The sequence below is a fragment of the Onychostruthus taczanowskii genome, unplaced genomic scaffold, assembly GCF_017590055.1.
Source record: "Onychostruthus taczanowskii isolate IOZ18803 unplaced genomic scaffold, ASM1759005v1 scaffold38, whole genome shotgun sequence".
Taxonomy (NCBI): domain Eukaryota; kingdom Metazoa; phylum Chordata; class Aves; order Passeriformes; family Passeridae; genus Onychostruthus; species Onychostruthus taczanowskii.
This window is the reverse complement of record NW_024501237.1, coordinates 3140805-3153687: the sequence shown is the minus strand read 5'-3', so window position 1 is coordinate 3153687 and position 12883 is coordinate 3140805. Positions and strand designations below refer to the sequence as shown.

At 38.9% G+C, this 12883-nt stretch overlaps 1 protein-coding gene across 3 annotated transcripts in view; it reads right to left on the bottom strand.

Moving 5' to 3' along the window:
- The window catches only part of MAPK10 (mitogen-activated protein kinase 10), an 89323-nt gene that overhangs the window by 56947 nt on the left and 19493 nt on the right, over window positions 1-12883 (bottom strand). For 2 of the 3 annotated variants that reach the window (XM_041412094.1, XM_041412095.1), the window contains exon 1: window positions 6710-6831. In XM_041412094.1, the coding sequence (XP_041268028.1) occupies window positions 6710-6831 (122 nt within the window). Of the gene's footprint in view, window positions 1-6709; window positions 6880-12883 lie in introns of those variants that run through there. The other variant, XM_041412093.1, reaches the window with a different exon arrangement.

Sequence of the window (12883 nt, the reverse complement as noted above, 5' to 3'; positions counted from 1 at the left end):
GTTGAAATATAGGCAGTGTGTTTTAGAGACAGAGGGCATGATTTTTTTGCAAGAAAAAAATACATAATGGAAATGGCACATTTTATTACATACTACTTGTGATTACCATTACATTTTAAATCTTAAATTTCTGTCTGCAAGCAAAGGGAAATGAAACAAAAGAAGACAAACATGAATACGTGGTGACTCCCTGCCTACTAGGAATCTCTGCATTCTGATAGGAAAAAGGACATTACCAAAAAAAAGAAACAAAAAAAGAAATTGAGAAATATTTTTTATATACGCCTTTTTAATTTTTGTTTCTTTCTCATTTATAGATACTTGTAGTAGATAGAAGAAGCTTCAAGAACCAAAGCAAACAATGACTCAAACACAATCCATCTGTCCTATTTTTTAGATGTTATGTATATTTTGTCACATGGCAACAGCTCTCTGTGATCCTAACAGCAGCTCCTTCCATATCCAAGCTCAGGTCTTTGCTGCAAGAGCACTCCAAGACATGGCCTCTTCTCCTCACTCCATATGCAAGCACACTGTCTCTGGATATGTGTTAATATGCAAACTCTAATAAATCAGCTTAAGAAACATTAAGAAACACAAATCTGACCAACTTAAATAAACACCTCCACTCAATATTCTGGAGGTCAAATACAGAGAGATACTCAGCCTTTGCTGTACCCATTGGGAATCTCTCAGCACCTTAAAATTCACGTGCTGGTGATCGGTGATCCAGATTCCAAATACAATTGGGAAATCCGCTGTCTCTCTCAGGAACCAAGGCACAGATAAATCAGAACCACAAAGCAGAATGTGCTGTTTCACACGTACACCAGACCAATGGGCAATGCACACAGTTTAAACAACTTATTCCCAGAAGAAAAAAAAAAATTTAAATCACCATGTGTTGCCATTTTATAGGATGATATTAGCAGTGGGAAACATGGCAGAATTTGTTCATACTGCATGCTTATTTCACTATCAGTACAGCAACAGTTCCCAGTGCAAAGTGACAGCTATTTCCTACGTTCCTCTCACAGAACACACTTGTAAAACTCCCTAAAAGTTGTTTTCAAAAACCTCCTCAGGAGCAGGATGTCGAAGCACATCAGAAAAGCACACAACAATGTGAGGAAGAGAACACTGGTTGAAGTAATGGATACAGTTTGAAGAATCTACAACAGAACAGGATCAATCTGCAGTGCCAGCCAACAGAAAGTTAAGCACAAAACCTTCATGAAATGAAGTAACCAAACTCAAACGAACAAATGAAAGTAACCAAACTCACAACATATGCTCAATTCTGCTTCACATGGGACTCTGGTGCTCACAAAGTTAATGCTACCACTCTCTTCAGGGCCACTGAAATTCTAGGCACATCCAAATACATTGTTCACCCCCTTTTGTCTCTAAATGACATATATATTCTTTGTTCTCCTCTTCTGAGGAAAATTAGTGATTGATGCCACAGAGAACATATCTGAACTTCAATGGAACTATTGTGGGGGGATAGAATATAAGAAAATAAAGAAAGTGCAGAAAGTAATCTCACCCCTAAGGAGTTGCAGCTGGGCCAATCACCAAAGATTAGGAACAGGCCTGCCTTTAACAGGCCACAGCTGTGACCAACTAGAAGAAGAGTGCTATAAAAGAGTGGGCTGGCTGGTTGAGAGGGGACTGGGGTCAGTTTGCTATTTTGTGAGGAAGAAAGAGTCCGTGCTCTGAGGAGCTGCCTATGAGAAAACACCAAGAAGGTATGAAACCTTTGTGATAAGGAAACAACAGTATGGCACTTTTGCGATAAAATGATGACAACTGAGCTATACCAGTTTATATATGCACAAATGTTGATCTCTATCAGGGAATACAGTATTTCATTTCAGTGACACAAAGAAATTTAAAACAGCATTGCTGGGATAGCAGGACCATGATGGAGAAAAATATTCAAGTCGCAAAGCATAAGCACACCACTGTTCCAGCTAAACAATACAAATAAAATTGTGTATTAGCTGTAAGACATTGATATGACCACAATACTTTGTGTTTTTCCCACTGCACTACAGCAAAAGTATGAGTTTGGAATTGATTATGGTCAGAAGCATCAACTGATCTTTTCCATGGCTTTTACCATTATTCCCATTGCAACATCCCTTGAGATCCTTACACCCAGCCCAGGAGTCAGTGGTGCTATGCAAAACTGAAGGATAATCATTGTACAAAAGAGTTCAAGTGTTTCTGCACCTTGTAGTGGATAATACCTATCACATTTCTCCTCCAGCCTTTGAACACTGGGGAGTGGTTGAGTCACCATTGCTGCAGGTATTGAAAAAGATGTGCAGATGTGGCACCTGGGGACATGGTTCAGTGATGGACAGTGCTGGGGGGAAATGGTTGGACTCAGTGATCTTCAGGGTCTTTTTTAACCTAAATGATTCTGTGGTGCTGTGGCTAATCTAGGGAAAGAATCAGTGGATTTATAAGCTACAATAAGCACCACCATCACCACAGGCTGATCTGAAAGAACTCTGTACTCCATAAGATTCAACCACTAAATTACAATTAAATCAGCAAAGGAGAACCTATGGCAATATTAGGCAACACAGCAAGCTATTTATTTTCTTCCTGGCTCTACCTATTACAGGGAACACTAAAAGATTTTTATCTCCTTTAGGTTCAGGCTCAAAAGTATTATCAAATCATTAATTCAAAGAAAGATATCTGCAGCACATTTCCCAATTTACTAATTCAGGAATATATTTACAGTCTCCTCTATATCTGCAGATGAGGTGTCTTTCTAAATTTATAATGCATTCACTGAAAAGCTCTCATAAAAGCATAATTCCTGCTCCCATATCCTCCACTCAAACATTACTCACACAGAAACTTCCTGCATCAAGACAGAATATAGCCCTTCCCAGCCAACCCCCCCAGTCCAGCTGACACATCATTAGACCACAACTCAACATCATGCAGCACAAAAGCTTGTGCTCACTTTTAAGAAAAGACCAAGATAAAAGATTTCAGCTGAAAGGCATCATCAGCCTCATTTATTTGATGTTCACCCAGACAACTTTGTTTTCAAAGCTTTCTCCTTATAATACACATAGGCATAGCCATCATGTGGTAATAAAACAGGCCAAATGTCTTCTGTAAGATACTGCTAAGATTTTAATTACTTGTGTCCTCAAGCCTGTAAGTGATGCCTTCCCTATCTGCCTCAGAAACCTGGACTTCACCCTTGCTTCAATCGTAAATTCAAAAACTGTCAGAAGCCCTTCAAACTGCTTTTGAAAGATTTCTGTACAACACCATTTTTCTAGACATCACAGACAGTATCAAAAATATCACAGGCAACATAAAAATGATGGCTTGCAAACCACAGCAGAAAACCCACAGATCAATTACCTTGCTTCCAGGCAAAAAGCATTCATGTAAAACATAAAGAAACACCCACTCCAACATCAGCATATTTCTGTTGATTTTATGGAACGTGAGAATTCCTCTCCATCCACCATCACCCACCATGCACAAACCCAAGCTGAAAATGACCTGTCACTCTTTCTCAGCCCCTTGCAAAATGAGGTAGGTGTCAATTCCCTTCTAACATTGCAGAGGGGTATCAGCTACTTCTTCTCTCAGCAGTGTAATGGCATGTATCTAATTAACCTCAGAAAACTGTTTTCTGTTTCTATGACAGACTCAGAGATTAACTAGTGTGGCTACAGGCCTGTGCAGTTTTTACAACTACAGTTTGGTCTAATAAACTCAAAGGTGTGTTTCAGTGATGCCCCATCGTCATCATGCCTGTAATAATGACATGATAATGACATGCAAACACACCCTTTATAGGCTTTCTCACAGATGTCAGTGTGATGTACAGTAGGAAAACAGCCTACACTTTCATAAAGAGTAGTGTTTGCAGAGTGAAGAGCAGCTTGTTTTCTTTCCTTCTTTTGGCTGGTAAAATCATTTTGTGAACATAGCTAGCACAAAACCCATTGAAAGAGCCCAAAGATTAGTTTCTAAAGATCCTGTATGTACTATGTCTGTATAAATACCATTTCCTTACTGGGTTTATAATTACTTCACATTAGCATAATTATAACAATCCCACCATATGGTTTTGTCTTTTTCACATATTCACTAAATTATTATCTCCTGAAGATTTAATATCTTTAATGCTTCCATATCAAGAAAATAATTTTTGTTTCATGTAATTTTTAGCACAATCCATTGAAATCAAGTTCCTACTTTTTTCATAACCACATTTCCTGCTTCCTGTGCCTGCTTCTGTTCCATGACATAAATTGTTTTCCACTGACATTTTCCTGCTTATCTTGAAACCTGTTCATAGAACTGTATGGGAAAGGTTTCAGTATTCTGTGGCTTTGCCCTAGAAACCCCCCAACACCTTCCAGAGCCTGAAAAACATCAGGCCTCCCCTCCTAAAAGGAGTTGGCATTCAGCAGCCATGCTCCATCACTCCACAAAACCAAGTATCACTATGCACCAAAGCTGTCTCCAGTAGCTGGGCAGCCAGTTCTTCCACTCAATAAGAGGCAGTGTCCTTACCTACAGGTATCCTGAAGGAAAATCCAGAAACTGTCTGTGCTCTGAGAAGACTGAGCCTAAACCCCTCTGTGCCATTCTACTTGTGCCGCTCTTGGCAGAGGGAATAATCAGAAATCACTCATTAGGCCTCTACACTTCTAATTCTGGCAGCAAGGGACAGAATTGCATCCCACATCTGTGACACTTGAACAAGCCATCGAGAATAAACAGAGCCACTGGATCTGAAAGAAACCCATAACCTAGGTTTTCTCCACTATTTTCCTAGAGGGACTCCTCGTGGCTATTCTTTGCAAAGGAGCAAGACAAGCAGGGCAAATTACCTCCTTTATGCAGCAAAGCATGCTGTGCTGCCTAAATAGGCAGGTTTTCAGTATTTTTTTACCTTAGTTAGCTTTTTCTAGATGTAACTCTGTTTCCATCAAAATACTTCTAAACAGAGTAAGCTTCTACAATAGAAACTTATTCTAATCAAGTTTGCTGTGTAAGCTTATTGTCACTATAAGTTAAGGAAAAACTTACACAACTGAAGGTGTTTCTCATCAAGTATTGTTTTCTCTTAGCTAAACTACAAATATTTAGCTCCCAGTTGTCTTTTCATTAATTAATCACTTCACCATTGATTCTTCATGCTTTGCTGATGGATGGTTGATTGTTTTTCTGGTAAATTCTGCCTTACAACAGGCAGTTTGCCATGCAACACAAACTAAGAAAAAAATGCTCATTATCTTTCCATCTATCATGAAATACTTCTATATCTCAATCATCAAAAAGGCCTTTTATGGCTTCTCCCTGCTACTCACCATTTCACAGGATTTGTGTTAACTTTCACTTGAACTTGCTTGTTTTCTGATTTGATTTTCCTTCCTAAGAAATTTTTAAATTTTGCTGTCAACTCTTAGTATAAAAGTAACATTCACAGGATGCTTTTGATTTTATTTAGCTTAATTTCTCTATTTTTTGCTGCTCACAATTGTTCATTACAGCAATTCAGTTGCAGAGAGGTTCAACAAAACAACTGAAACAAATAGAGGATAGAAAGGAGGAAGAAAAACCATCTTTGCTTTCCATGGAATTGAACAAATAGTGCAAAATTATTTTCAGTAGGACTGAACCCAAAATATGCCTCTTTCCCAAAGCTGATTTAAAAGCAACCTTGAGTTCTTTTGTGTTTAAGATAAGGAATATGGTAATTGGTCATTTAGGTCAATCTTTGGACTTGCATGGTCTCAAAGTATACTAAATACTGTAAGTGATGGACTGAGACATAAGGATGTGTTGTCAGTGCTGTTACACTGACAATCATGGTGCCAATGCCAACAGTCCATCCAAAAAACATTTGCCACTGGATTAAAGGAACCTCTTGCTTTTTCACTGCCTCCACCTGTAAAGTAACACACATTACATCAAATTCTGAAAAAAAAAAAACAGTGACAGAGGTGACAGACAGAATTGAGACTTCACCTCTGAACAAGTTATAGATAAAAGATTGCTATAGCTACCCAAATGCCTCATAATTAAACAGGTGACACAGAGACATTTAAATACAAGCCACAGAAATTTAAAAGCCATGTCTAAAAATGCAGAGGCAAAAGCCACCCAGGACTCGACAACTTTTGAACACGATAAACTCAAATTGCATTGTTTAGGAGAGCTACTGAATTAATCTTTTGTTCACATTATTCACATCACTGAAACATCACTTTTAGGAAAAGGAAACATTAGCAGTTGCCTCAATTCGAAAGGCTTCCACCCTGAATATTTGAGAATGCTATGGGATGTGACAAGTTCCTGTATTGCTCTCAGTGACTTTTTCTGTACAAATACTAAAATTACGGGTTTTACTTGGGATATTATTTGCACTGCCTCTGGAAATAGTGCCTCAGTTGTCAATTATGATAAGATCTCTCTCCTGCTTTCTTGCTAGTTCCATTTTGCTGTGTGGAGAAACAAACCCAGTGCTATCACTCTCACCAGCCAGGGAATTTATTAGCAAACCACTGGGCTCCTTCTGCCTCAGGATGTCTGTTGCCTGACTGCTATTTATGCAATCTTAGACAAGGACTGTGGCTGGCAAACTGTGAGGAGATGCAAAATGCCAATTCTGTTTCAAGGCATCATAAGAGAAAGTGCTGATACTCACCAAACTATTCCCTGAGCCCCAGAGCCAATAGGTTTCAAGTTCTGGTAGCGTTTGAGGACTGTGAAGGTCGAGTCACCTACTTCCACGCTGTAGAACTGGTTGTCAACTTTGCTTTTGCTCATGTTGTAATGTTTGGCAATATACGACACATCCACTTGTTTCCCAAATCCCTGTCGTACAGAAGAAGGGAAGGGGAGAGGGGTTGGTAAAAACAGAGAAACCGAGGCTGATAAAGCATTAGAATAGTGATAAAGCACTGTCAGCCTAATTTTTCAATATAAATTCTTGTCATTTTTGGCTCATTTTTCATAAAGAATGTATCAAATCTTCTTTCATGCAGGAAGTCACCATAAAAAGGCACTGATTAAGGAAAACCAGTGAATTCTCCAGCTGATGTTTGTGACAGTTACTGCCAGCTACTGGTCTCTGCCTGCCATCCACTCCTGCCTCATGACTACTGGATTATGTGCTCCTGCTGATTCTGCCTCTTTTGTTTTGCAATTAATTTAAAATAAGGTGACTTTCATCAGTGTGGAAGTGGGACGAGAGACACAGGAATCAGGCTCTTCATTACGGATCAGACAAGAAAATGTATTCCCATGAGTGCTAAATCTTTCCCTGAGCAGGTGATAAAGGCCTTAAGAACCTTTCGACAGGGGTTGCAAAAGAAACAGAGCGGTTAATGAGACAAGCTGTGACCCAACATGGCTCAGTATCATGGAGATTTACTCAGAAGCTCCAGAGGTCTTCAAGAGTTCTGGGTTCCTAAGGATAGGAGGGAGAGTTGCTCTCATGACCTAAGAAATGCAGCAAACACCAATTTTCATGACACTTTTTCAAAACCAAGCACTGTAGCTAGGACTGCACAGTGGTGCTCCTCCCCAAAACTGTAAAATTAAAAACCAATAATTTTTACAAGACGTAGAAATCCCTCCCTCAAATTTGTAAAATTACCATGCAGCAAGTTACATTATAACCTCTTTATGGCTACTGCTGAGCTCAGCTCCCTACGGAGCAAATTTATAGTAATTTGAGATAAAAATCAGAATTAAGTGCTTGTAATTAAGGATTCTATAGTACATGATTCTGAGCACAGGAAGCAAAAGCTCAACATATTACAACAGATCTGCCCTAAAACAGTTGACTGTTCAGTTACGGAAGTCAAGACCTGCCCAAATGCCTTCCATAAAGCAAAACAAAAAAATAGCTATGCCTCTGTCTATGCTTTTTTTTTTTTCAGTGCTCCCAAACACAGCTTATAAATTTTCTTATTTGCTCTATTATAAATTTCTTTCCCCCAGAAAATTTGAATAATCAAAAGAATTATGTGTTTATGGAATGCTAAGTTGAAATTTGATTGAGCTGGGAAAAAAGTAAAGTTGCCTTTGATTACATTACTCGTTCAATTAAAAAGGACATCATTACAGTGTTCCAAAAATCTGACCATTAAACACAGATTGCTGACCTTGCAAAGAACTTCGATTTTAAGGGTTGCTTTGGAAAAATTATTATTATTTTTCTGTCCTTTATCTGCTGGAAGGCCCTTTGGCACTGGACAGCATCATCCTAACACCTCATTCAGAGACTTCAAAACATTTTAATAAATACAGCTCTTCATTCAAACACAAAGTCTCATCTCAGAAAACCAAGTGGTAACTTTACATTAACTTTGTTCATCAAACATTGTGAGGGGGACAGCAGGAGACACCTTGTCCTGGCAAAGAAAGGGAGACATTTATAGACACTGACACAGTGCTAAACTGAAGCTTCCAGAGAGTGAGATGATTGCAGAAGAGGTTTGAATTTTTCCCGTTGGAAGACAAACAGGCTGAATCTGATTCACACTGTGTAGCCTTAGTCTTAAAACGTCTTCCATTCTGTGAAGAGAGATGCATAAATTGGCTATTCAGCTCAGGTATTCATACCAGACCTGAAACTGGGAGGTTTTTTGAGTTTTTTAAATAACATGCTCCCGATTGACAGGAATTTCATAGCTCCCTCTGGCTAGACAAGCACATTTGGAGCGTGTTTTTCCTGATGTCATTGTCAGAACAATGCAGGACATATTCAGCATTAACACCCATTAGTCTGAAACCAATGTTTATGTATAAAGTGTCAGCACAAAAATTGCATTCCTGAGTGAGCCTGACTCATATCCAGCTCCTCTGGAAGTACAGACAGAGTGAATTTTTTTAACAAATTGGATGACTGTGTTAAGGCTTGGATGAGCCAAGCCTGCCACAACTTGTTTCTGTCCTCACTCCCAAGCTACCGACAGCTCCTTGTGTGGCATGGAGCTACATGGGAGCACATATTTTATCACTCTATGTCTAGAATAAAAATTACTTGCTTTTAAGTTAGCCTGACCATGTGAACTACTAGCCTCGGGAAACTCAAGCTGCGTACAGCGGGGTTTCTGAACTGCTGCTGGTTCTTTTAAATCCAGAAATGTCTTAAAAATCAATTAAAACAGCTGAGAAGAACCACTCTGTAGTACCTCAGTTATATGGGTAATTAACATATCCAATTGCTTCAGTCAACAGCAATTAAAGTTGTCGGCCCAGAAGACCACAACTGATAAGAAAATGCAAATGTCCTGATGAGCAGCTCTCCTCTGCACAACACAGACCACTCCTAGGACACTCTGCTCCTAAGAGCGTGTGAGAAGGAAAGCTAAAGACTGTTTTATTTTTCATGGAATCATTTTTTCTTTTTTAGTTTAGTATCTTTTTCCCTACTTAAAAATTTGTGTCCCATAAGGTCTTTGATAGAAAGCAAACACCAAGCATTACTTGTAAAATTCAAGGCAGGCTGATTTACTTTGAAGTTTACTTCAAGCAGAATGCCTCCTCTGAGTGACAAAAATTTCAGCTTTGTGGGCAGGCCAAGGTCGAAGTTGCCTCCTCGCTCTAAACCCTAAAAAACTAAAAAAACTGCTAAAAAAACTACAAAAAAGCCCCCTACTCTATATTTTCCAATTTTTACCAAAGCCTAAACAAGGAAAACAAAAGCATAGTAAGGTTACTACTAATGCCCAATGCACTGCTTACTTTCATAACAACAGGAGATGAATGATATAACTATCCTTGTCATGATGCTGACTTCAACCAAATCCCTAAGTCAATGAATTAACAGCATTATTGGATTAATCACATAGCCGAGCTGACACATAACCAAGAACCATCTCTGGTTGATTCAAGAGCCACTTCCTATCAAGGACAAGGAAATGGCAGTTTTGTTTCACTCCAAAATTAGGATAAAAAATCTTTTCCCTTTAGCAAGGAAATTCATACTCTTTACAGAGCATGTCAATGTTAGTTTCAAACCTTGATTAAAAAGCTCTTCTCCCAGTCTTCAAATTCACATATCTCATCTTAAAGAAGCATACACACTACATTTTGCTCTTCTCCTGTTACATTCTCAGTGCTCATTTAAACCCCTTCCAGTAGCCTTGGTGTTGTTACAGGTATTGATATTCCCCCAGATGCCCCTCTGTACACCACTAAGCTATTTCAGATTCAGGTTTCACTGCACAACGCTTACAAGTCCTGTACAGGCAGATTAAGTTAAAGCTTTGATTATGTAGCATCAGAAAGGAACCCAGGGCTAGGAATTTCCAGTACACACCCTTCTGCAGATGCACCTAACCATAAACTCCTTTCAAATGTGATTGAGGCTAACTTCATAAGAAACCAGGAATTAGTATTTCATTAAGAAATAGATGGGGGAAGGAAGTTTATAGATACACATTGCAATCAGGATATCACAGTAAAAATGTATAGGTCTCATATAGTAAAGTGAATTTCAATGAGTTAATACATTTTCAGGTGAACTTCAAATGAACTTGGGCAAGCTACGATGCTGAGGCCCCAGAAAAACAGTAAACATTGAAGCTGTGAAACTTCGAACAAAACACATTTAAGTTTCTCAGACCTCTCTGTAAGATGAAAGATTATTCCTCAGAGACAAAGTATGCATGGAAATGCCATTTGTTCTCAGTTTCCATAAACATTTGGACAATGAAATTACATTACTTCAACACTGAGAGGAACTTAGCTTTCATTTCATACGTACAAAAATGCATGAACCATTACTTTCTCCTTTCAGTACCTAATTGAAAACTTCTAATGCACACACACACATTCCCCAATGCCATTCTCTTTCCTCCATACTGAGAAATTTAAGAGTAAGAGAAGTGAAAGTTTCTCAGCCCTGAAAAACTAACTATCCTTGTTAGCTCACTTGAGCACGTAGCTATATTTGCAATGATGTTTGCTTAGTAACCTGACAAGTGAGAAAGAGAAAAGAAAATAAACTGTCAAGACTCAAGCATCTGAGATGAAGGAAAAAGATGCTCTCACCATTGCTAATTGCTTAGAGAGCCTGTATTTTGCTTTCAAAGGACAAGTATTTAAAAATTTAGTGAAGTAAAATAATTTACTGCCTCACACAGAGCTACAAACTATATTCTTTTCCTTTCTTTCAGAGTACAGAGAGCAAGAGTTAAAAAGCCCAACAGAAATAAAATTATGTTATTTTCTATATTGTAAGGTGAATTGCTTCCTGATATCCCATTTTATTTTTTTATTTATATCCTACAAAATAACTCTACTTATCATATTTTACTGACAGACCTTTGTTTCTGAACACCATTCCTTCTATTATTGAGGAGCCTAAAATACGGCAATGTCTTGCAGCTCAGCATTTCATACATTTCAGCCTTTAAAAATACAAACCACACTAGCAACAATTTAAGGCAAATTGCTCTACCTTGCATCTCCAAGACAGTGAGCACTGTCACAGATTCTGCTGGCAGCATCAGCAGAGGGGAAACTTTACCTCAGTGTCGTATCCTTCCCTGTCTGCCCACAGAAATCCCGGCAGGAACACCTGTTCAAGGGTGCCATGATGCAAGGCTACTGAAATAATTTAAAGCCCTCCACGTGTGTGTAAATACAAGTGAGTGAAAGAATCATGTGGAAGACTGAGAGGCTGACTCCCAGTTTGCAGAGATTGGTAGGATGAAGCAGAGAGGATGCTCTGAGCCAGACACCGTGATGGGTCCCAACAGCCCCACATCTGCACCCAGCCTCAGACAGAGCCTGGACCACAGCACATTCCAGAGGTGGATGCCTTTGGATCCCTCAGGATACAAAAGGATATCTTAAAGCTATAATTTAACCTTGAAAGTCAAATGCTGAGGTTGTACAGACCAACATTCATGAATTTTGTAAAACCCTCAGGCTTCTGGCCAGCTCCGCAAACGTGCACAGAGGCAAGCTCTGCTCACCTGGGTGCATCTGCTCAGCCAGCAGCACTATGAATTTTATGGCTGTCCTCCCACTTGCACAGCTCTAATTCTCACAGAAGTTTCAAGTGCCAGAATTCTGGCATGAACATGAAATTGCTGAGCCCTCTGCTTCGAATTTCATGGTCACAGGTTTTGTTGTGTAAATTTGAATGGCCACAGAAGCTATCACTTGGGAAATACAGTGTCTTTGCATAGAAAGATCTACTGTATTGTTTTAAATTGTGTATTCTATATATGACACATTTATGGCAGAAGTTTTATCTATTTTTTTCTCTCCACAAAGCCAGACTTCTCACTTCTTCTGGCTCTCCCTGAACTCAGAAGTTCATCAACAGTGATCCAGTCTCCTACGCAGAGTTTCATCTTGTGTGTGTGTGGTTAGATGTAATATTACCAATTTTGGTTTTACCAGCCACATCATACAACAGTTCTCCATTCTTCCACCTCATTCTCCTCCTGTAAGGCTTGTATTAGTCACCGAGTCTTCCTGATTTTAGTGTGTTTTGAGTGGGATTTAAAAGCTAATTTGAGTGGGATTTAAAAGGTAATTTCTGGCCTTCTTTTAATCTCTCTCCAGCTGCCTTGCCCCCCAGACAGAGGGTTTTCTGCACTTAGCCTTTCAAGTAGACAACAGACCCCTGCAAACAACTCAGCCTTGATTGATCAGTGATTGATCTTTTTACATTTGCTTTATTCACTCTATTTCAACACACCATATTAAACCATTTTATTAAATGTAGTACAATATTTCTAAGTGCTGGTTGGGTGGGGTTTTTTTCTGTTATGTTGGGTGCTTTTTAAATAGTTGTTGTTTTTTATTTATTTGTTTAAACACTCTGTTTAAACTCTTATTACTGAGATAC